This window comes from Ruditapes philippinarum, unplaced genomic scaffold (genome assembly GCF_026571515.1).
Source record: "Ruditapes philippinarum isolate M1 unplaced genomic scaffold, ASM2657151v2 ctg2025_1_1_1_1, whole genome shotgun sequence".
NCBI classification, from domain to species: Eukaryota; Metazoa; Mollusca; class Bivalvia; order Venerida; family Veneridae; genus Ruditapes; species Ruditapes philippinarum.
Genome location: NW_026867019.1, coordinates 118,268 through 139,432, shown reverse-complemented (window position 1 = coordinate 139,432; position 21,165 = coordinate 118,268). Strand labels below are relative to the sequence as shown.

The following is a 21,165-nucleotide window of genomic DNA, read 5'->3' as shown; positions in this document are numbered from 1 at the left end:
CCATTGTATTAGAAGTAACGATGTTCTTATTCTTCAACAGGTGTTTTTTTTTAATCAACAAATCAATTAATGTTTCGATAAACATGGCCATGCTCTGGACCATATTCGCATAAAGAAAAAAAGAAGAAGAGATAATTGTTGTGAGGTATTATCCTTTTTATTTTCTTAAACTTATTGACATATTTTGTGTAGACAAATACATCGTATAAACATTCAAATTATAAATGAGTGTAAGAATTAGTTAATTATAACACTGAAATTATTTAAAACATGCATACTTCTATATATAAGTCTTGCATTTGATAATCAATAGCCAATGCATATATTTTCTATTAAATGAAAATGGCCACATTTGTTGGATATTAAACTAGTATCGAAAAATAATATTGTGAGTATAAAAGTGAATAATCTATATCGATATTTTACTTAATCATGCATGTTTCTTTTTACACAAATATTGTTAATATTGTTTAACTAAATTAACTGAATAAAATAATCTAATTTTGATTATTCATCTCCAAGAGCGTTAAACAAATAAAACGTTTCCATTATTCTCTTTTAGAAATATATATCTAAATAAATATATAAACATGAATGAATAAATGAATGTTAACATCAGTTTGTCGTCTAATAATAACTTCCATCTTGTCCGTTCTGTCCATCTCTTCCATTTCCACTTCCACGACCTCCTCTCCCCCCTCTGCCTCCTCCTGCCCCGCCTCCACCACCACCTCCTCCTCCACCGCCATTAACACCATCTTGACCATCCTGACCGTTCTGTCTTGGACGTCCTCCGTCTCCTCCTCTTCCTCCGCCAGGTCCACCACCACTTCCACCACCACCACCCGCCCCACCATTGCAACCTCCTCCCCCGCCGCCGCCACCATAATTTGTGTCGTTGCTATTTCCCATGTTTATCACTGGAAACTGTTAAATAAGGAAATATCATACTTTATAATTATACTTTTCAAAGATAACTTCTCTATTAGGTGTAAAGTTACTTCTAATGACAATTATATTAACATTTAATCATGGTAAAAATCTGTATCTTTTCAAGTGCATTTTCAAACTTTGTTTTTCTATAATATATATTGACAGCATATATACATGAACGTTACATTAAAACAGTGATTGATGCTATAATATTACTGAAGAAGACAAAAATTATTCGATCGACCTAAAAAAAGTAAATGAACTTACCGAAATTGAAAAAGAGTTATTCAGTGAAACAAATCAAATAATGATGTGTCGTACATACTTTAGTACTTAATTAAAGATACCAAGAAGCATATTAGGGCCCTTAAAATTGTTCCGAATAACAAACGACATGATATCTTAAATACGTCATCCAATCTATAAATAGGCAACAGTTATCAGTAATTTTTCAAGCATTCAAAACTAATTTAATTGATCTTTTTCTGAATTTTGAAGTTGGATTCCTCAAAGTAACATACCTGTATCCCAAATTTAGCTCATTGGTTTTCCAATTATTCATGTGTTCCCGTATAAAACAGAATTCATAGTACGCTGTACAGAAGTAACACATTATTCAGTGAATGCGTTTAAATTGTACAATAAATGTAAGTGTTTACGAATTGTTTACATTATAAATATATTTCTTATTTCTACATTCTTTTGTTTATTTCCATATAGTATCAATAATTATCATAATGATCATGATATTATCACTATTTACTAATTTTAATTTACTAATTTTATTTTGTACCTGTCTGTCATGGTAAATACTTGAATTGAATAACTATATAAAATGGAATAACAATATAAAACGTTTAGAATACTTGATTGGAAAAATCGAAATACAATTATATAATTATATTTGTAATATTTATTTATACCTTTATATTTGCAGTAAATTGTCGAATTGGAAAGTATATATATATACTTATAATACTGCACGTTTGTAACGTCGCTTTTCATTGGATAATCGTGACGTTTATATAGTTTTATATACACGTCTTTTGTCGATTCATGAAGAAATCTTACTTTTTTCTCTAAAAAAGGATGCTTGCTGTATTATAAATTCGTTATAAAGGTTGTTGACCGGTTATATGGCCCTATATAAACGACTGTTTGCAATATAACCCTCGCCTGACGGCTCGGGTTATATTTACAAACAACCGTTTATATAGGGCCATATAACCTGTCAACAATCGTTATAACTAATAATATCAAGATATATCAATAACTTTCTGTAAGTAAAGATTTAGCTTTATATATTATATCGAAAGTTATTGTGTCGAAAGTTTTAAATTATTTGTGTAATTTTATGCTGATCGGAGTGTGCTCGTTATTGATTTAAATTTAATTATATATAATACGTCTGGCAATCAGACTTAAGTTCATATATACTTACGTTATTTCCTGCATTAAGATATTGTTGTCACCGAATTAGTCTTACCTTAATTGTACTTGTCAGCTATATGAACCTACTCAGAATTGGTATTCCAGTGGTTAAAATTAGAAACAGCATTGCTTTCAAAATTGAAATTTGTAAAAGCTCGCTGATGATTGATTGTTTAAAAGGTCGCAAAGAAATGACCATCAGATCTAATACATAGCTTGAATTAGGAGCTGATTTTAATTAGATTGTAGACTTGAAAACTTTAACATTGTTTACTCAGTTTAAAACATAACAAGTTTAAAACTCAGTTAAGATTCGCAATTCTTAATGCATATATTTGTACATTATCCGTTATATAAATACATTTCATCGATATCATTGTATATTTACTTCGTTCTAATTAACAGAATAAAATGGGAAATACTGGATCAAACAATTCAGGCGGAGCAGGAGGTGAAGGAGGAAAAGCCGCTGGTGCAGGAGGTGGTGGGGGAGGAAGTGGGGCCGGGAGTAATGCTCCAGGTGGAAACGGTGGACATGGCGGCAAGTTATGGGGAAGTGAAGGCAGAAGATACCTCTACCCTTCAGGCCTGTTTCCATGGAGTTGAACAAACACTTTAATAGCTCCTTTTATTATCTATCACTTCATTTTCATATAACAATATCGATTATCTTATCTTCTTGTTTGTCTCAGGTATCATCTTCATAACATTGAAACAGACAAATTTGTAACAATATCGATCAAAAATGTGCACTGTGTTACTTGGTATCTGATGTATAAACCAATCATATGCGTTCATAAGACAGTTTGAACTTTGACAGAAAATGATGAACTCATGTAATTATTCAATAATGTAAATTAAGTATATGTTATGGTAATAAATTTATTCCTTTTTGATAACATTGTTGTGTGTTATTGTCCCTGACCATTCTTTTCATCAACATCGACAATTCATACATGTAATTCACGGTGCTTATTGATCCATATAGAATCCAATGATCGCACACGGCCAGTCGTTCGGATACGAAAAGCATCGAAGCATTTATGCTGTTATTTTTTTTCTTTTATATTATTATATACGCCATAGAATTACAATACTTATTGTTTAGTTTAAACTTATTTTATGGCACCTTAAATATGTATGATAATGTCATAAACGATAAATATATAGCAAACGGTTTGGACATCAATTGCTTACAACATTATATTTAATTTTCCCCGGAATAAGTTAAATACTGAAATATAGCGGACAGTATTATCAAAATACACGTGTATAATTGCACACGATACAGACGAAATAGGACCTGACAATACTATTCTTAGTATACGGTAAACTGTCGGGTGTGGATAGAAATCAAATTTGTATATATGAATTTTATATATATTTGAATTTTGCATTGTATGGCGTCGTGTCTTGTGCTTTGTAGATATGTTAATGTTCAAATCTTTCATAGAAATGGTTTAATGAGAGCTTAACGAAACAATAATATCCTTTTAAAAAGTTAAATATGTGAAGTATTAAACGTCTGAGATTTTCAAAATGCCCCGGGATGATTACAAACAAAATCAGATATATCAATAACTGATGCGTTATGATGCCCAAGGACTCGACCCACTTTAGTGACGATTCGTCCCATTGCCAGTCGCCGCACAATACACTCAGAGGCACTTATAACCCGACACTTACATTTTTCGGTATAACTTGGTTATTTGAGAACAGATTTTTTTCCGTTTTTGAACATACAAAATTCAATATACCATACTTAATTATCTAAAATTTCACTGCCAATTCATTAACAAGAAAATAGAGAAAATAACAGAACAAATATGTTACTGCAAAATGAAAAATCACAAAATGACTGTAAATATCGTAATATGATGAAAAGTCTCTAAATCCAACTGATTCCGTATAATAACCAGTTCTAATACTTTCTGTGTCATCCCATGACTATAACAAAGTTTAAACACCTGTCTCGTGGTTATGACGGAGTGAATACTTCTCCATTTCGGAATAAGGGCTTCCTCGAGTTCAAGCAACTCCTGCATTCCAAGTTACAAGATCTAAACATCGCACTTGTCGGCTGAATTGAAAAGGCGTGTAAGAAAGCAGCCAAAAGTTCCTCGCAATTTCCTGGAACACGGGCAAGTCCTTATTTAGAAATAAAGAACTGTGAGGCAGAGGTGTTTACTTTGTTATAGCCAATTGGGAGGTCATATAAAGTGTTAGAACTGGTAAACATACATATTTTATAGGATTCAGAGACTGTTCATTGTGTTACGATTTTTACAGTCATTTTGTGATTTTTCCTTTTACAGTAGCCTATTTGTTTTGCTATTTTTTCTATTTTCTTATCAATGAATTGTAAATAAAATTCTAAGTAGTAGTATGATATATTGAATTTTGTAAAGTCCAAATCTAAACAAAATCCGTTCACAAATAACGTATGTTTTTAAGGAAAAAGTCAGTGTCGGGTTATAAGTGCCTATGTGTGTAGAGACGATTCGCCACATAAAGACTCGCCATACTTCAGAGCACTTCAATTATAATTATGATATCATTCGTTTTATTTCGAGAATGTTTTAGTTAATGAAAGATCAGTTTTTTTCAATTGATGGTATGGATTCATTGAAATACTACATGTTTTATAGTCTTAAGGTTTTGCGTTACTAAATAGAAATTATAGTTTAAAAAAATATATATACTTAAAATGCTTTTGTAAACAATCTTTGACTAGTATGTCCCAGCAACAATGTCATCTGTTTTATTGAAGTAACGACTAATTATATATATGTATTAATAAAAGATAATATCAGTTATCTATAACAACAAACTCATGTTTACTTATAACTCTTTAAATAAAAAAGATGATATTAAGAAAAACCCTAAACCATATATATTTTTCAATCAAATTGAATTTATAATAAAGTCAGATATTTGTTGATATTGTATACAATTCATAAAACGATGTTCTTATGTGCTGAGCGACGTCCACAATTAGACGTGAAGTCTGCAAAAAGACATGTATACCATGCGCTTTTTAACGTTGTTCTTATTTCTCTGACGCCGTCATTGTTTGAACTTATCATTTTTCATATATACAGGTACCAGAATGTCTGCTATAAGATATTTAATAAAACCACAATGATGAAGTGTTTATCAAAAAGACATCACATTTCTAAATAAATTTGCTTTCGAATCATATTAATCAGAACTTTGAGGTAAACGAAAAAAATTCAAAAAAAGAAAGAAACGCCAAAAAAAATCATGTAATGCCTATAGAAGAGACGTGTTACTGGTAACTCGGGTATTTTATTATCATCGTGGAATATTTAATTTGAATTTATTGTAAATTTGTAAACAGTGGGTTCAAATTTGCGTATATTTTAACCAATAAATCTTACTTTCATTTTCGTATATTATGCAGCAATGATAATGCAATGCTCTAAAATAATTATGTTATTTACATTCTATACATAAGAACAATTCATTGGACAAATTACAGCGTATTTAAATTTACTCCATTTTCATTTTCCGTATTATTTATGTGTGCGTGCGTGCGTGCATGCGTGTATGTATGTGTGTGTGTTAACAGCTTCGATTTATCTTGTTCTTTATGAGGGAGATATATAGGGTAGAGGAAGAGTTTGGGTTGATTAAGACAGTGGAATGAATATCCTAATTGGACGTGACAATGAAGATGGCGATCCTGGTCCTTGTGTGTGGCAGACCAGTGAAACGAAGTCAAGTGACCACCATAGAAGTATAAGCACCTCCCCGGTCTATTTCATTTAAAAGATATTGACTCCCCCATCATGATTTTATGACTTGATTTGTACATGTAATGTGGGTTTCCTAATGATAACATGCACTAAATGTTTCTGTCACAATATCAGTAGAGCGGGTATAAAAGTATAAAGGAACATACAAAAGTTAAAATTCTACAAGGTCACCATATCACCGCATTTATGACTAAATTGATCATATGACATGCACTTTGTTTTATTTATAGACACAAATAAGCCATAATATTACGGTTTTTCAATTCTATAAATAATTCAGATTAAGTTTGTGGGGTATGTCGCTAGTTTCCCAAATAATGAAGTCTTTATTATAAAAAGGCAAGACTAGGAATACATATCATACATTTGTATGTTGTATGCTAACAAGGTAAATCTTTACAGTATCATTAATATATCTTAAATCACTTTTAATACAGTAACTGTAATATTTGAATTATTATTTATATGTAAGTGAACTTGGTTGTCAGAAGCGTTTTAATTAATTACTGCTGATTTTGAAAAAAATAAAATAATTATTACATTTTATTATCATTATTACATTTCTTATTACAATTATTACATTTGTTATTCAAACCATTCACATAAAAGCTTACGTCATGACAACAGAGAGTATGCGTTTATTTGTAATAAATAATGGAGGATAAAATGTCTGTATGACTTTTAAAACAATCATATATCACTAACATAGTTGACCGGTAAAGCTATATATAGTTCATGCTTCAGTTAATACATACATGCATTACTATTCTATGTTATAAAAGTATAAGGTAGACAAAACTTGTATTTTCAGTAAAGCAAGTATTCTTCGATAAAGTGTGAACTCAGAAAATCTTCAATATAAAGGTAAGTCGATGACGTTATAAACTAAGTTAATTAATACAACATTGAACGTGACAATGCAGCAAACAGTGTTTAAGATGTATATATTTTACTTCCAGTACTTATTTGTATCTTTATTCTTATTTTAATGTTTAATTTGTTGTTTTTTTGTTGTTGTTGTTTTTCTATTAGACAATATGTAATTCGGATTATAATTAATATCTTAAAACACTTTTAATTGACAGTGAAAAAATGTGCAACACTAACTCGAACAATTCAGGTGGTGCAGGTGGTCAGGGAGGCCAAGCTGAAGGTGCTGGGGGCGGTGGGGGAGGAAGTGGAGCCGGAAGTAGTGCTTCAGGTGGGACGGGAGGTAATGGTGCCAGTATTTGTGGAGGTGGACGAAAGATAATTACTCCGCAAGCAATTTTCCTGTGGCGCTGATAATTCTTTATATGAAACTGCTCTGTGAACTTTCTTAATATTGTGAGAACAAAATAACTTAAATATTACAATCACAAGACAATTTCTTACATGTTTAAAACTTACAATTGCATTATATAAAAGTTTCCTCCTAAATAAAACGTACCAAATATTAAATTAAGTTTATATGTTATTTACTGTATAATACATGTATATGACAAAATATAATTAAATTTTCTTAATAAAACAAAAACCTAACAATGCTTTGTCTTGCTCGCCATTACTGTTAAGGTTGGTGTATTATGTCATTAAATGAAAACCTTCTAAAAGGAAAAAAGTTCGTTAAAATCTTGTTCCGCTTTTCCGATCCTGACATAACCATGATAATGTTCTCTGTAAATATACATGTACAGTACGATTATATATAATAACACATATTAACATCAATAAATACAGTTTCAGGTTTATTTGAATATCGGCATACAAAATACTCTTGACCATTTATAAATATAAAAAGGATGGCCGAATTAGCACAAATACGCACATAGAATGGCATTAAAGCAAATATTTATCAAAGCACTAAAAATGCTTAAAGCGGCAAGCCCCCACCAATTTTATGAAAAATTCTTAATCAAGAAAATTAGTATACGCTTAGCTTAATACTCCGGTAGTAATTGAAATTAGCAGTGAATTTTTGTCAAATCGCCCCAGGCACTTTATTCACAAGATATTACGGGCATTGGCCTTTTCACCCACAGGCGTTATATTGAAATATAAACTATTGAAAATTTAAAGAGGTGTTAAGGAGTGTTCTGTATAAAAGAATTTTAGGGGGAGTGGGTGGGGCGAATAAAATTGAAGTGTCTGGGAGTAGAGTGTCTTGTTTCCTCTCCAGAAAAGAAGCAACTAATCAGTATATTTAAAAGTCCATAATACAGAATCAACATATAAAGAAAATTGAATTTAAAGTGATATCATAATCGGAATTATCTTTTAGAGATCTCGTTATTTTCTAACAAAGTTGAAATCTCTGATGGTGTTGCTGTTGCTTCTGCTGCTGTTGTAAAAAGATAAATATATGAAGCAAAGAATGAAAATGCTTGTATTTTACCCTGGCAAAAGTATATATTTTCACTACAATAAAGGGAAATGATAAGTTGTTTTATTGCCATACTAATTTATTGCTTGAGGCGAAAACAGTGATACTTTGGTTTGCTTGTTTCGACTCGACACAAACTTGTAAAAAACAGAAAATAAACATCAAAAGAGCTCCACTAAGACACAAAAATATAAAAAAACCATAAAATTTGAAATCGTTACATGTAAAAATTGGGTACCTTAAGATGGAAGGCTGCAAACGGTAAGAAGTAAATATATCTCGAATTAAACTGAAATATATTTTAAGTGCGATCTTTAACAGTTTTGGGTTAAAATTAATTTGAACGCATTTATATTTGGTCTACTATATACCATTTCAAAATATATCTTTTTGCATTCATTTGAATAATCAAATTAAACATTTTATTAATAGCTGTCACGTCATAAAACTTGAGTGATGTGTTCTTCTTTATTAAGAACTAGGTAATTTGTGTGGATCCCAGTTTAAAAATGCATTACATGAATTATAAATAACCTATATTTTCTGTAATCCTTATTTTGAAACCTTCGAGCTTAATATAAAGATATATGAAGCATTTATTAAAATATAAGAGCCCGACAGGTTAGTTCAATAGGTAGAGTGTTGGATTGTGAATCGGGCAATCCGGGGTTCGATTGGCGGATTGTGAATGATCATGAAATACTGTCTTCGGTCATTTGTACTGTACCTCTTCTGTGGTATGTACTGAAGTAATCAGTTACATACAACTGCTTGGTAGCATGCTTAGGAACGATGTGGTCGCTGCGATCTGGTTAATTCAGAGTGGCTTACTGCCATCATCCCGACGGTAAACTGCAAACACCACCACTTAAATATAAAACTGTTGATTCCATTCTTGATAATCAGTGAAGATGTGAATTGCTATCGAAGGTATTGTTATGAATGAAAAAATATGTGTTACGTAAATGCATTCCACCAGTCATTTTATGAAAAAGTTACAGAGGCGTATAGTATATTTCTTGCTGATTGAATTATTTCAAACCACCATTTTCAGCATAAAGAAGCATATAGCTTTGTTTTACAAGAGAAACCTGAATGTTGACAAGCACGTGAACAAATTAAACAAATTTTTTTTTAAAAATGCAACTTTCTGTTGAAAGATATTGGACATGTCTTAATATGAAAATCTTTTTGGAAGAAAACCGCAAATAAACATACAGGTTTATAACAGGGAAATTTTGAGGAATTGTACTTTATTTGAAAATAATATTAATTGATGTTTTATTTGACTTGGTAATACTTGGACCATTATGAGCATCATTTGTTATGATAAAGGAAATAAAATGGGGGAGTACTCATTATTTTAAAAAGTTAAATATGTATATTCTAAATGACCAAGTAATTACAATCTCGTTTATTCAAGATTTAAACACAATTACGATTTAACGTCAGAACAAATTTCATTAAATCTGCGCCATCAGACGGGTCAAGATGATTTAATTTTATTCATGCTGAGTAACACTAACATATACCAAATGTATGTTCTAGTTGTCTTAATTGACTATATGACCTAATATGACTTAATCAATCGACTATATGAAAGGATCTAGTCCCACCCAGAGTTGTTCTGCTGACACTTCGCCCCTTCCCCTTTCCCCAAAAAGCTACATATATATTAAGCATAAGTATCTTTTTTCTTTCTTTATTTTTTTTCGTGAGGGTGGGTGACTGGCGGCGTAGTGACCATTCAATGCGCAGTAAACCTGTGTACCCTTGGTACCTTAATCATCATAGCATTTACCTTGGATTAAAATCATCATTGAACATTGTATGTAAATACACGCGGTAAACTATAAAGGTATTTTATATTTTTGCTCCCCGTAATGTAAGCGTCTATTTTTAGTTCTTTGTTTCGGTTTCGCAAATAATGCAATAATAAACAGTTGACACGAATTAAAGGATTCCGGCTTGTTATTATTAGGTCAAAGCAAATGTAAATATTTCATTTTGTTGAATATGAAAGCAGAAATTTGCAACAGTGTTCATTTCCCGATAAAAGTTAGTTGTTAAAGTTGTTCCGTTATAAAATTATGCGTATTGATCTATGCATTATTTGATAATAAGACATTTTTTACCATGTCTGTTATAACACATCATTATGTATACAGCACTAGGTTAGATAAGTCAATTATTTGGTAAACTGCATTTGATATATATAAAATAAAAACCTTCCCCGTCAATGAGCGTATATTTTGGTAACCCCAAGCTCTCATTCTTTATGTATGTTAATTAAACTCAGTGCAGTTATTGATGTCTTCAGGAAAAATGTAATAAAACTATATTTTGATATTTAATTGTAATAAATAATATTGGCTTATTAAGAAATGAATTGTTTGAACCTATTATTATCATATTTTTTAATCAATTCTGTCCATATGTAACTTATTAAGATAAAATAGTTTAATACTCTTTAATGAAGTACTAGTATATTTTTTACTTTAAGCATCAACATAAAATATGTATGTATGTATGTATGTATGTGTACCTGCATGCTTACTAGCCTGCTTGCCTACAACATGCATAAGGATGTTGTACTTAAGTTCCAGGATTATTAATTAACCAATACAATTACTATTTGAAACTTCAAGTCAATAATTTTCAAATGCTAAAAAATATGTGAACAATAATTTTGAATCCTATGTTGGACTTACACAACTTCGTTTACAATAAAACGTCCCTCTATTATTCTTCCCTTCACAATATACATTAAAATTACATAAAGTCTGTTTATGGATATATTTAACAACAAATACAAGTGATGATAGTTTTCACTTTCAATATTTTATAAAAATTGCAGTTCCAACTACCAATGTTGGGGACATTAATGCAGTACCAGTATCAGTAGTAAAAATGTATTCGTGTAACTACTTCAGAATCAGTACCAGAACTTGCTTAATGACTGCAGTACAGTTACAGTACCAATACTGTATTTCTTATGTGTGTATTTAAAGATTTATAAGAGTTAAAGATTCATAAGCGAAATGTCACATAAGGATCAGAGAAACAGCCCGTAACCGTAATTGATTGAACGTCGGTCACTAGAACGTTGTCCTTTAAAAGTGTTAACAAGAACTGTTTAAAAGATCAACAACAATGGTTATTGGCTTCTACTTGTTAATCGAATTCAAATTATTGATAAAATTTGTAAATTGACTGTTTAATAGATGTCTCATGTGTATTATCTAATTTTCTCAATTTCAATGTTTGAAGACACAGGGCATATAAAGATTTTCTTTTTCTTTCTTTTTCTTTAAGCAGTTTGTATTCTGAGAGTGTTTGTTGAACATTGTTATCCACTTGTAAGTCAATTTAACTTTGATCACATTGACGTTTTTTTCTTTTCAAAAATCATGTAATAATCCCATAATATTTTTAAAAAAGCTTTCCCAAGTTTTTACATTAATCATAAAGTTTTAATTTTTTCTACGTTCATTTGAGGTCGTTATAACTTTTATCTAATTTTTTAATATTTCTTGATTTTGTTATCGTAAATTGTAGGTTTACACATCGTAATAGTTTAAAAAAATCGAGAGGAAATTAATTTTAACTATAGTTACCAATATCAGTTATTTACGGCTTGTTCCCGCTGTATTTAGAGTCGGCAGTATTATCACAATATTACCTTTGACCTGAGGTTTACCCGGAACTTTTTCTTTGTAAGCATAGAAAACATGTATGCATTCTATTAAAATTTAATAAAAAACCAATTTTTCATAATGTATACAAAAAAAATATTGAAGTATTTATTAAATTAACCCTCCTTTTTGTAACCCAGAATCTTCTTACTTGCTTCATAAATTTCAGGTACAATACTCCCTCCCATTGCTCATCATTCCCCATTCTTATTCGTTTTGATCATATGAAACAGTTTTTAAGTTCAATTTTTGAAAGCTGGCTTTTTTGCTGCCTTCAGTTTACCAGTAGCTATTTCGCATTCAACCTGTTTTACAGGGTTGTTACTTTCATGGGTTTAAATGTTGAGTATAGGCTGGAACTAGCTTTGGTGATCACTTCCCAACATCGCCTCACTCTCACTCATACCATGTTGTAGGATATCTTCCATTTAAAAAAGCAATGTGGTTCTATTTTATTTTTATCTCTTCTCCAGCGAACCCCATGCAAGGGTTTTTAAGAATCTTCTTGTACTTAAACAAGTACCACCGATGACCATATTTGTTATTTCCCACAGAGTTTTAAATTCCATTTTGTTCCCTACCGCGTCTTTCCATTTTACTCTCCAAACCAGTTTTTCACTCCCAACTTTAGCATTTTAGCTCTCCCATAATGATTGTTTGATCTTGCTTTAAGGATCTTATGCAGTTCAGCTTGTGAAGCGTGGTAAAATGCTTGATTGAATTAATCATCTGTTTCATATGTCGGTGCATAGACCTGTATTATTGATGCCTGTAGAGGCTTTCTTTTCAATCTGACTCCTCATTTACAGGATGGTATTTTACTAATTATTGTGCTTGCTGTTTTTACAAAAAGATGATTGGCTACTCCTTCATGATGTTTAACCATCTCTTCTGCCTGAGTAAACTTCACTCATACTTGTTACCTTGTTTTACAAAGTCCGTAACATCTGCATTCACTGATTCCTAATATATGTAACTTGCTATTATTAATCTCTCATAGTTTGGGAAGGTTGATGAGTAGCTAGGCATGTCCACACACTGGTGAGGCTACACACTTCATTTTCAGGCCTGCTGCTTGCTCCTCTGAGATCCCCTTTCAGTTTAGCTTGAGAGCGAATGTCTTAATTACTGTGTCTTTCCGCGGGGGAAGCACTGAAAGGAGTCTTGTAGTACAGAGGCTTTGAGCTGCAGGAAAGATTTAAGGCACTCGACACTCCCTAACCTAACAAAATAGATTAGCAGCGGCACAGTGGATCTAGAGACGTTATTACTGCCACACTAGACGCATTTCACTACCCAATGTAAAAAACATAACACACCCGGTCTATATCTCTAAAAAAATGACTCTCCGGTCTTTATGTTATGTCTCTTGGTCACAATAACATGACCTTCTCACATTAAATAAATGACATCGCTAAAAATTAATATTAGTAAATGTAATCGTTTATAACCTTCAAAGATACAGGTTAATACATAACATGAGACTTTATACTACTTCACAACAGCAGGTGGCAAGTGCTATGTGGCAGCTGTTAAAAGTTGTCCTGTACTCTACTTTAGTGTTGTTATATTTTACTTGTCCTGCGGTATCATTGATACCAGCACAGTTAAGTTTTGAGAATTAAGTACCGTTGAAGCCGGTGCTATGGGGCGTGAGGGATTTTGCACGTTTTCAGTATCACTCATGTACAGACTCAATCAAACCGGGTCTGCAGTTCTCTTGTAATTTTGTTGGGATTAATGCTTCCGAAGGATCACTTTGTTTCCATATTTTTATGTATTAATCAATGCACCACGAATCCACAATTACAACTTTCTGAATTCATTTTTTCAACTTCACAGATTCATAATAGAACAACTGGACCTTATGAGTTTAATTTCATAAATTATAAATGTCATACTTTTGAAATTTCGTTTTCAATTTGTGTATTCATTGAAGTCAAAGTCCTGAATTAATGAGGATAATATTGTGAAAACGTGATTTCTGAAACTTAAATCATGATTTCCCGTCTTAAGTATAAACATATGCTCATATACCCGTGTACATGTAGTGTGTGTTTCTTTGCGTTTTGCGTTTTGATTGAAAGGAATACCTGAACTAAATGTTTCTGACGAAATATATCAATAGAGTTGATATTAAAGTATAAAAGCCGGGCTCTTAAAAACGTGAAACAACTACCCAGCAAACACATGACGTTAAAATAACGTCGGATTAATGTTAGATTTTGGTCACGACGTCGGTGACCAAAATACGACGTAAATCTGACGTTAAAATACCGATGTCTAATAGACGTTTCTTTTTGACGTCGTACTAACGTCAGGTTCTGGTCGGTGTCCTGACGGTAGGTAAAAAAATAACAAAAAATAATCCTTATTCGCTGTTGTAATCATTTAAACTTTTTTTCAAATGTTATTTGGATTACAAATGAAGTGTTCTTATATAAATACAGACCAAGATCGCGGCGCTGCAACATAATAAAACATGTAGTTGGCGCTGTATATAGGCAAGTTACATGTGTTATTGTTATGAAATCTATTTATAGCCACAGATCTGTTTACAAGTTCCAATCATTTAACGTTATAACATTATCATTTGTCTTACATTATATGTATCAAAATCACGAGTTTTTTAATAGTGCTTTAACATTTAATCATAGTGACAGAAAAGGGAAAGAAAACATAATTAACCTATAATTCGAATCTAAAGTCACGTGGATGGAAATTCAAATTCGTAGGCGTTACGTTTTGGCTGTCGGTCAGGAATCGGGATGCATTGATAAAGTGAATATTATAGATTTTCTTGAACAAAAAGGTCAGTTCAATTTATTTCTACTTTGTATTTGATAAATAATTGCATGATTGCAAGCACTCTTAAATTTAATTATCATTATTTGAACAGCTGAAGTAAAATGTCACACAAATTCGCGATATTGTCTTATAATAAATCTTTTTTAAAATTGACATGTTTTAACTCTGCTTGTGAAGAGTTTATAATATGCCTTTCAGTACTACCAAAGAGAATGCTTAGTTTTCATATTTTTCTTAAACTGTGATGTTTTTGTCAGTTAAAATCTGAAAATTGAGAATGAATTTGTACGATTTCGAGCATTTCGGACCAAGACGTTCCGGTCCCAAATAACCCAAGACGTTTTGGTTCCAGACATTTCGGCATTAAATCTTTAATTTAAAACTATAAAATATTTAAGACTTGCGTAACTGTTCTATTTCAAACGTAGAATATATACATAAGTTAGAATATAATTTTCTTTTCAGGTAGTTAAAGTGTTGGACATGCTCTCAAAGGTCGGAGGGACGGAAACACGTGAATATGTTAAAAGAAACATATGAAAGTAAGATTTTTGTAAATTCTATTACATACTTTAATCCATACTAAACTGGAGTTTAAAAGCGGCTTTTTAAATGTTCAGTATTTATGTTTACTTTTAATTTTTGTTAAAGCTCTCTTATAAAAAGTTGGCAAAATTGATCATTAAGTTAAGATAACCTTGAAAACATTTTTGCTTGTTATTTTTACATGTTTCATAAATTTCTTTTTTTTTTCAGTGAAAATGATGTCACACACGCTATTGGACGCTACAAACGCTACATATCCTCCGGACAGACGAGGGGTGCTGAAAGAAGGTCATATCTTAAAGCATCACATCTCAAAATTCGTGCTAATTCTCATGGATATCTTAAAGTATAACTTTGTGAAGTAACTAAAAGGCAGCAATTTATACATTACTGACAATTATCAAAGGAGGTCAAAATATGCAAAATGGCACTAAATGTTTTAGAAATGCTGTAGAAATATAGTTAAAATACTGAAAATCTGTCATTAATTGCTTAAAACATTATTATCAATATCTTTTAACTTTTCTTAAAATTATATTTTCATTATTTTATTTGATAAGGCAAACTTTGATAGAAATGTGCATACATTGGTTTGTTCTTTAATATTTGTACATGTTTTCTTAGTTTCATTTATGTCATTGTTTTTGTAATACTTTTTGTTTTGTAATTAACTTATTTTATGTTTTATTTTATTTAATTTATGAAAATTATTAAACCTTGCAGAATTTACTAAAATTGTATGTATCAGCTTAAAATTGCAACTTTTATTTTAAATTAAAAAAGCATAAAACATATTTTTGCTTTTAGTTTTCTGTTATACATTTCATTGGAGGGAAAGTCACTTAATAGAATGAGTTACATTAAATTTGATCAAATCAGGATTAGCCAGAAAATATTTATGACGTGGTGAAACAAAAAAGATTAGGGGAATGATCAGATGAAGGTCAGAAAATGATCAGATTTAGGGCAGAAAAGGGTTAATATTTAGGTCGGAAAATGGTCAGATTGAGGTCGGAAAATGGTTAGAAACTGGTTAAATTTAGGTCGGAAAATGGTCAGATTGAGGTCGGAAAATGGTCAGATTGAGGTCGGAAAATGGTTAGATAATGGTCAGATTTTGGTCAGAAAAAGGTTAAATAATGGTTAGATTCTGACGTCTACCTGACGTCAGATTATTACGTCAAAAAAACTTTCAAATCCAACCGTTTTTCCGACCGTCATCCGACGTCAGAACCTGACTTAAATCTGACGTCAGTATGACGTCTTGTGTTTGCTGGGTAGACTTATTAGGTCATCTAGTCATGGCATGTATTACTAAAACGATCTCGTGACATGAATTTTATTTTATTTATAGAAACAACTAGGCAGTTTTTAAAAATGAAACGGGTTTGTTCTAAAAATAATCCTGATTAATAGGTAATGCTGGTTTACCAAGTAAAGGGAATCTTTATGATAAAAAGGGAAGATTTAGAATACCTATCATACCCTGGTTTGCTGTCTGGTAATAAGGTAAACCTTAACCTCATTTTTAAATCTAAAATCTCTTTTAAATTGTCAGGTTTGAACTTTCACTCATAAATTAGTTTAAAGGGTGGTCAGGAGATTATTGATTTATTACTGCGAAAATATAATTAGGCACAGTAATTATATTATCAAACTATTCGCAAAAACAACTTATAAAATGTCAACAAAGAGTCTGAGTTTATTTAATATGATAAATAATTATGGATAAGATACCTGTATGGATGATATAGATTTTTCAAAACATTTACAGAGGAAATTGTCTGGTTACGTGCTTTCGTTAATACGTACATGCATTACTATTTTATGTATTGAATGTATAATGTGTAGACACAACTTATATTTTCAGTAAAGCAAGTTTCTTTGATTAGTTTAAATCAAGTGTGATCTCAGGAAAGCTTCAATACAAAGGTAAGTCGGTGAACTTATTGACTATATTAATTTAAACAGTGTTCATTGAGACAATGAAGCAAAACAGTGTATTGGATATATATTTTTATATCTGTAATTCTATATTTTGTTGATGTTATTTATTTAGTTGTTTTCTTTGTTTTGTTTTGTTTTTGTTTTATTTCTTTTTTTTGGTTTTTATGCTCCCGAAGGTGAGCTTATAGTCGCCGCTTTTCTATTTCTTTGTCCGTCCGTCCGTTCCCTCTTTCTTGTCCAGAACATAACTCTGAAACAACAAAAGGTATCTCTATGAAACTTTGTATGTAGATAGATATATTTGGGTTAATGTGCAGTGCACAAGAACCGTAACTCTGCCTTGCTTCATTTTAAAGTTATTGCCCAATGTTATTTTTTATACTATGAACATTGTCCGGGACATAAACCGGGACTTTAAAACAACATGAAACTTTGTAGGTAGATATATCTCATTTGGTAAATGTGCAGTGCAAAAGAACCTTTACTTTGCCTTGCCTATAATTTGAGTTATTGCCCTTTGTTTATTTTTACACTTTAACCATTGTCATGGACTCTGACACCATAAAAGATATCAGCATGAAACTTTGTAGGTAGATATATCTTATTAGGTAGGACTGCAGTGCAAAAGACTGTAACTCTGCCTTGCCTTATTTTGGAATTAATGTCCATTGTTCATTTATACACTTTGAACTTTGTCCGAGAGATAACGCTGAAACCGAAAAGATATCATCATGACAGTTTGTCCAGGACATAACTATGAAACTACAAAAGGTATACTCTTCTGTGTCTAAAACCTATTCGGGAAGCACCACCCGGTTCAGCCGCCTCCAGTTTTTTTTGCTTTTTTTCTATGTTTTTGTTCGTTTAGACACTATGTAATTCTTGTTATAATAAGTAGCCTAAAACACTTAGTTCAAAACAGAAACTGAATTATTCTATTGACAGTGAAAACAATGGGCAACGTTGACGCGACAATGCAAGGTGGTACAGGTGGTGCGGGTGGTCAGGGAGGTCAAGCTCCAGGCGCTGGGGGTGGTGGAGGAGGAAGTGGAGCCGGAAGTTCAGGTTCAGGTGGGGCAGGAGGAAACGGTGGAAATGTGCAAAGGATTATTACTCCACAAGCATTTTTCCGATGTCGCTGATAATTCGTTATATGAAACTGTATTATGAACTTCATATTTGTGAAAACAAAACGAAAGCAAAACAAAATAACTGAAATATTTTATATACATGACATTTTTTTCATGTATATTTTAAACTTAATATTGCTTTCATATAAAAGTTTCATCCTAAATATAACGTACTCAATATGTCATCAAACTAAGTTTATATGTTATTTATTGTACAATTTATGAAAAAAATGTTATAAAAATTTCTAAAAAAAAACAAACTGATACCATGTTTTTTTCTTGCTTGCCATTTCTATTCAGATTGATGTATTGTGTTAAATGAAAGCCCTCTGAAACGAAAAAAGTTCTTTTATGTTCCGCTGTTTAAGAATCGACATGCGTCACTATCCCTTCCGAGTCTGACATTACCATCATAATTATATGTGTAAATATGCCAATGCAGTACGTAATATATAGATTTAGTGACACATATTAAAGTTTATTCAATCATATCATGTTATGAAATTATTAATCATGTATATATTATATCGAAGCTATTATTTAAATCAATAAATACAGTTTCATGTTTATTAATACCAGTATACAAATACTTTGGTCATTTTTCAAAAATAAAAAACAGGATGGCCGAGATATCACAAATACTTACAAAGAATGGCATTAAAGCAAGAATTTATCAAAGCACTAGATATGCTGTAAGCGGAAGCCCCGAACATTTTATGCAACGTCTTAATCAAGTTACTAGTAATTAGTATAACGTAGACACTTTGCATGTTAAAGATGGTAAATATACTCAAAACTAAAGGAAAAGTGGGAGTGTGATTTCTGTTGGTTCTAAGCAACAATCTTCCTATTTACAGTACCTCGGGGGCAGACATTGTGTTTCCGATTCTAGGTAAGTGTCATCACATATATAAGTGATTTGACTGTAGAGGAAATTCCTTTTAAATATTTATCAATCTTATTTACAAAGTGAAATCTTCAAAATCAAATCAACTGAATATGGCAATATAACATAATAAAAGCCATTTGATCTAACTCTTTTCTGAAAAATATGCATTACCAAAGACTCATTTTGGCACGAAAATTATCCCTCATTGGGTACGAAAGTATTGCGTACAGAAGTAGCATAAATTCAAATATTTTTACTCTCACAGGCATATTGTTAAAAACTGCAGGAAGTCATATTTAAAAATTGTGTGTTTGTTTGTTTGTTTGATTGATTTGGTTTAAGGTCAAACCAACAAAGATGGGGTCATATCCCGACATTCCAGTTTTACTGATTCAGGAAGACCTCAGGTGCACTTCCATTCATTATTTCAGGAACGAACCGACACATGAGTAGAACCATCGACGTTCCGTAAGCTTGAAAGATAGCTTACTTACATGAAATAATACAAAGTTACTGTCGGGATCGGAACCAACAGTGGTGAGGGGTAAGATGTGTGACGCCATCGACCTTAACCCATCGGCCACGGACGCCCTTTTAAATATGGCTGATATAAAGATAAGTACATAACTATTTTTATAAGACGTATAACGTTAAACGTATAACTATATTACAGTAGCTGGTGTGAATTGAACATTATGATGTTACGGCCCGTACGGCTAGCCACTTAAATGTTGTAATCATTCGAAACTGCCGACTTATAATGGATAAATGGCTTTTTTAGCTTAGTTAAATCGTAACGAAATTGGATTGTTTAAAGCCTTTTTACGACTTGGTATGATAAATTCATATTTTAGACACTAAAAATCCGTGCGTGCAAGTTTGATTTATCGGAGCAATGCAATTCGGACAAATCTCCCTGGGCACTTTATACCCAAGAATACTCGGGTCCCGCAATTTTCCCTTCAGGTATTGTATTGAAATGAAAACTATCGAAAAAATAAATGGATGATAAATAGTGTACTGTATAACAGATTTTTAGGGGCGTTTAAGATTGCAGTGTCTGAGAGTGAAATGTCTTCAGATCACAATGTTCCTTTGTATATTCCGTGTAATTAGCTAAAAGTACAAAATACGGAATCATCTTATAAAGAAAATGGCATTTAAAGTGGTTTTTGGTTTCATCTTTCGGAATTATCTTAACAGTGCAATAATTAATCAAATTTTAGAGATTCAAATCTTTGATGTTGTCGTTGTTGCTGCTGCTGTTGTACAATGATAAATATATTAAGCAATTAATTAAAATGCTTTTATTTCAAGCTGAGAAAAGTATTTATTTTCACTATCATTAAGGGAAATGTTAAGTTGCTTTATTGCCATACTAATTTATTGCGAAAATAGTGATACGTTATTTTGCTGGTTTCGACTCGACACAAACTCGTAAAAACAGAAAATAAACATCAAAGGAGCTCCAGATAGGCACAAAAATATATAAAAATGAAATTCTTACGTCTTGCGTCTCTTAATATAAGAGGAAAATTGCACAAGATAGTTAGAAAATATACCATGAATTAAACTAAAATATATCTTTAGTACGATTCTTCGCCCACGTTGAGTTAAAAAAAATTTGAACGACTTCATATTTGAT

The 21,165-nt window shown here is 31.6% G+C and overlaps 1 protein-coding gene and 4 long non-coding RNA genes across 7 annotated transcripts; 4 read left to right on the top strand and 1 right to left on the bottom strand.

The window, feature by feature from the left end:
- Nucleotides 1-168: 168 nt before the first annotated feature.
- On the bottom strand, nt 169-1,349 carry LOC132734520 (probable H/ACA ribonucleoprotein complex subunit 1). The gene is made up of 2 exons (XM_060721277.1): nt 1,201-1,349; nt 169-927 (listed from the first exon to the last, which is right to left on the bottom strand). The coding sequence occupies exon 2, from the start codon at nt 910-912 to the stop codon at nt 628-630; it is 285 nt and encodes a 94-aa protein (XP_060577260.1). The 5' UTR covers nt 913-927; nt 1,201-1,349; the 3' UTR covers nt 169-627.
- An 825-nt stretch (nt 1,350-2,174) lies between these two features.
- LOC132734521 (uncharacterized) lies at nt 2,175-3,263 on the top strand. The gene is made up of 2 exons (XR_009626330.1): nt 2,175-2,212; nt 2,770-3,263. It is a non-coding gene; the product is annotated as an uncharacterized LOC132734521 (long non-coding RNA).
- Nucleotides 3,264-6,375: 3,112 nt separating this feature from the next.
- Nucleotides 6,376-7,669, top strand: LOC132734514 (uncharacterized). The gene is made up of 3 exons (XR_009626323.1): nt 6,376-6,531; nt 6,955-7,007; nt 7,229-7,669. It is a non-coding gene; the product is annotated as an uncharacterized LOC132734514 (long non-coding RNA).
- Nucleotides 7,670-14,372: 6,703 nt separating this feature from the next.
- On the top strand, nt 14,373-16,533 carry LOC132734517 (uncharacterized). Its single transcript, XR_009626329.1, has 3 exons — nt 14,373-15,012; nt 15,474-15,550; nt 15,765-16,533. It is a non-coding gene; the product is annotated as an uncharacterized LOC132734517 (long non-coding RNA).
- Nucleotides 16,534-16,928: 395 nt separating this feature from the next.
- LOC132734515 (uncharacterized) lies at nt 16,929-18,893 on the top strand. 3 transcript variants are annotated; one of them, XR_009626324.1, is made up of 3 exons: nt 16,929-17,063; nt 17,425-17,486; nt 18,447-18,893. It is a non-coding gene; the product is annotated as an uncharacterized LOC132734515 (long non-coding RNA). The 3 variants fall into 3 exon arrangements; XR_009626326.1 differs by lacking the exon at nt 16,929-17,063 and adding an exon at nt 17,088-17,112; XR_009626325.1 differs by lacking the exon at nt 16,929-17,063 and adding an exon at nt 17,120-17,194.
- Nucleotides 18,894-21,165: the final 2,272 nt, after the last annotated feature.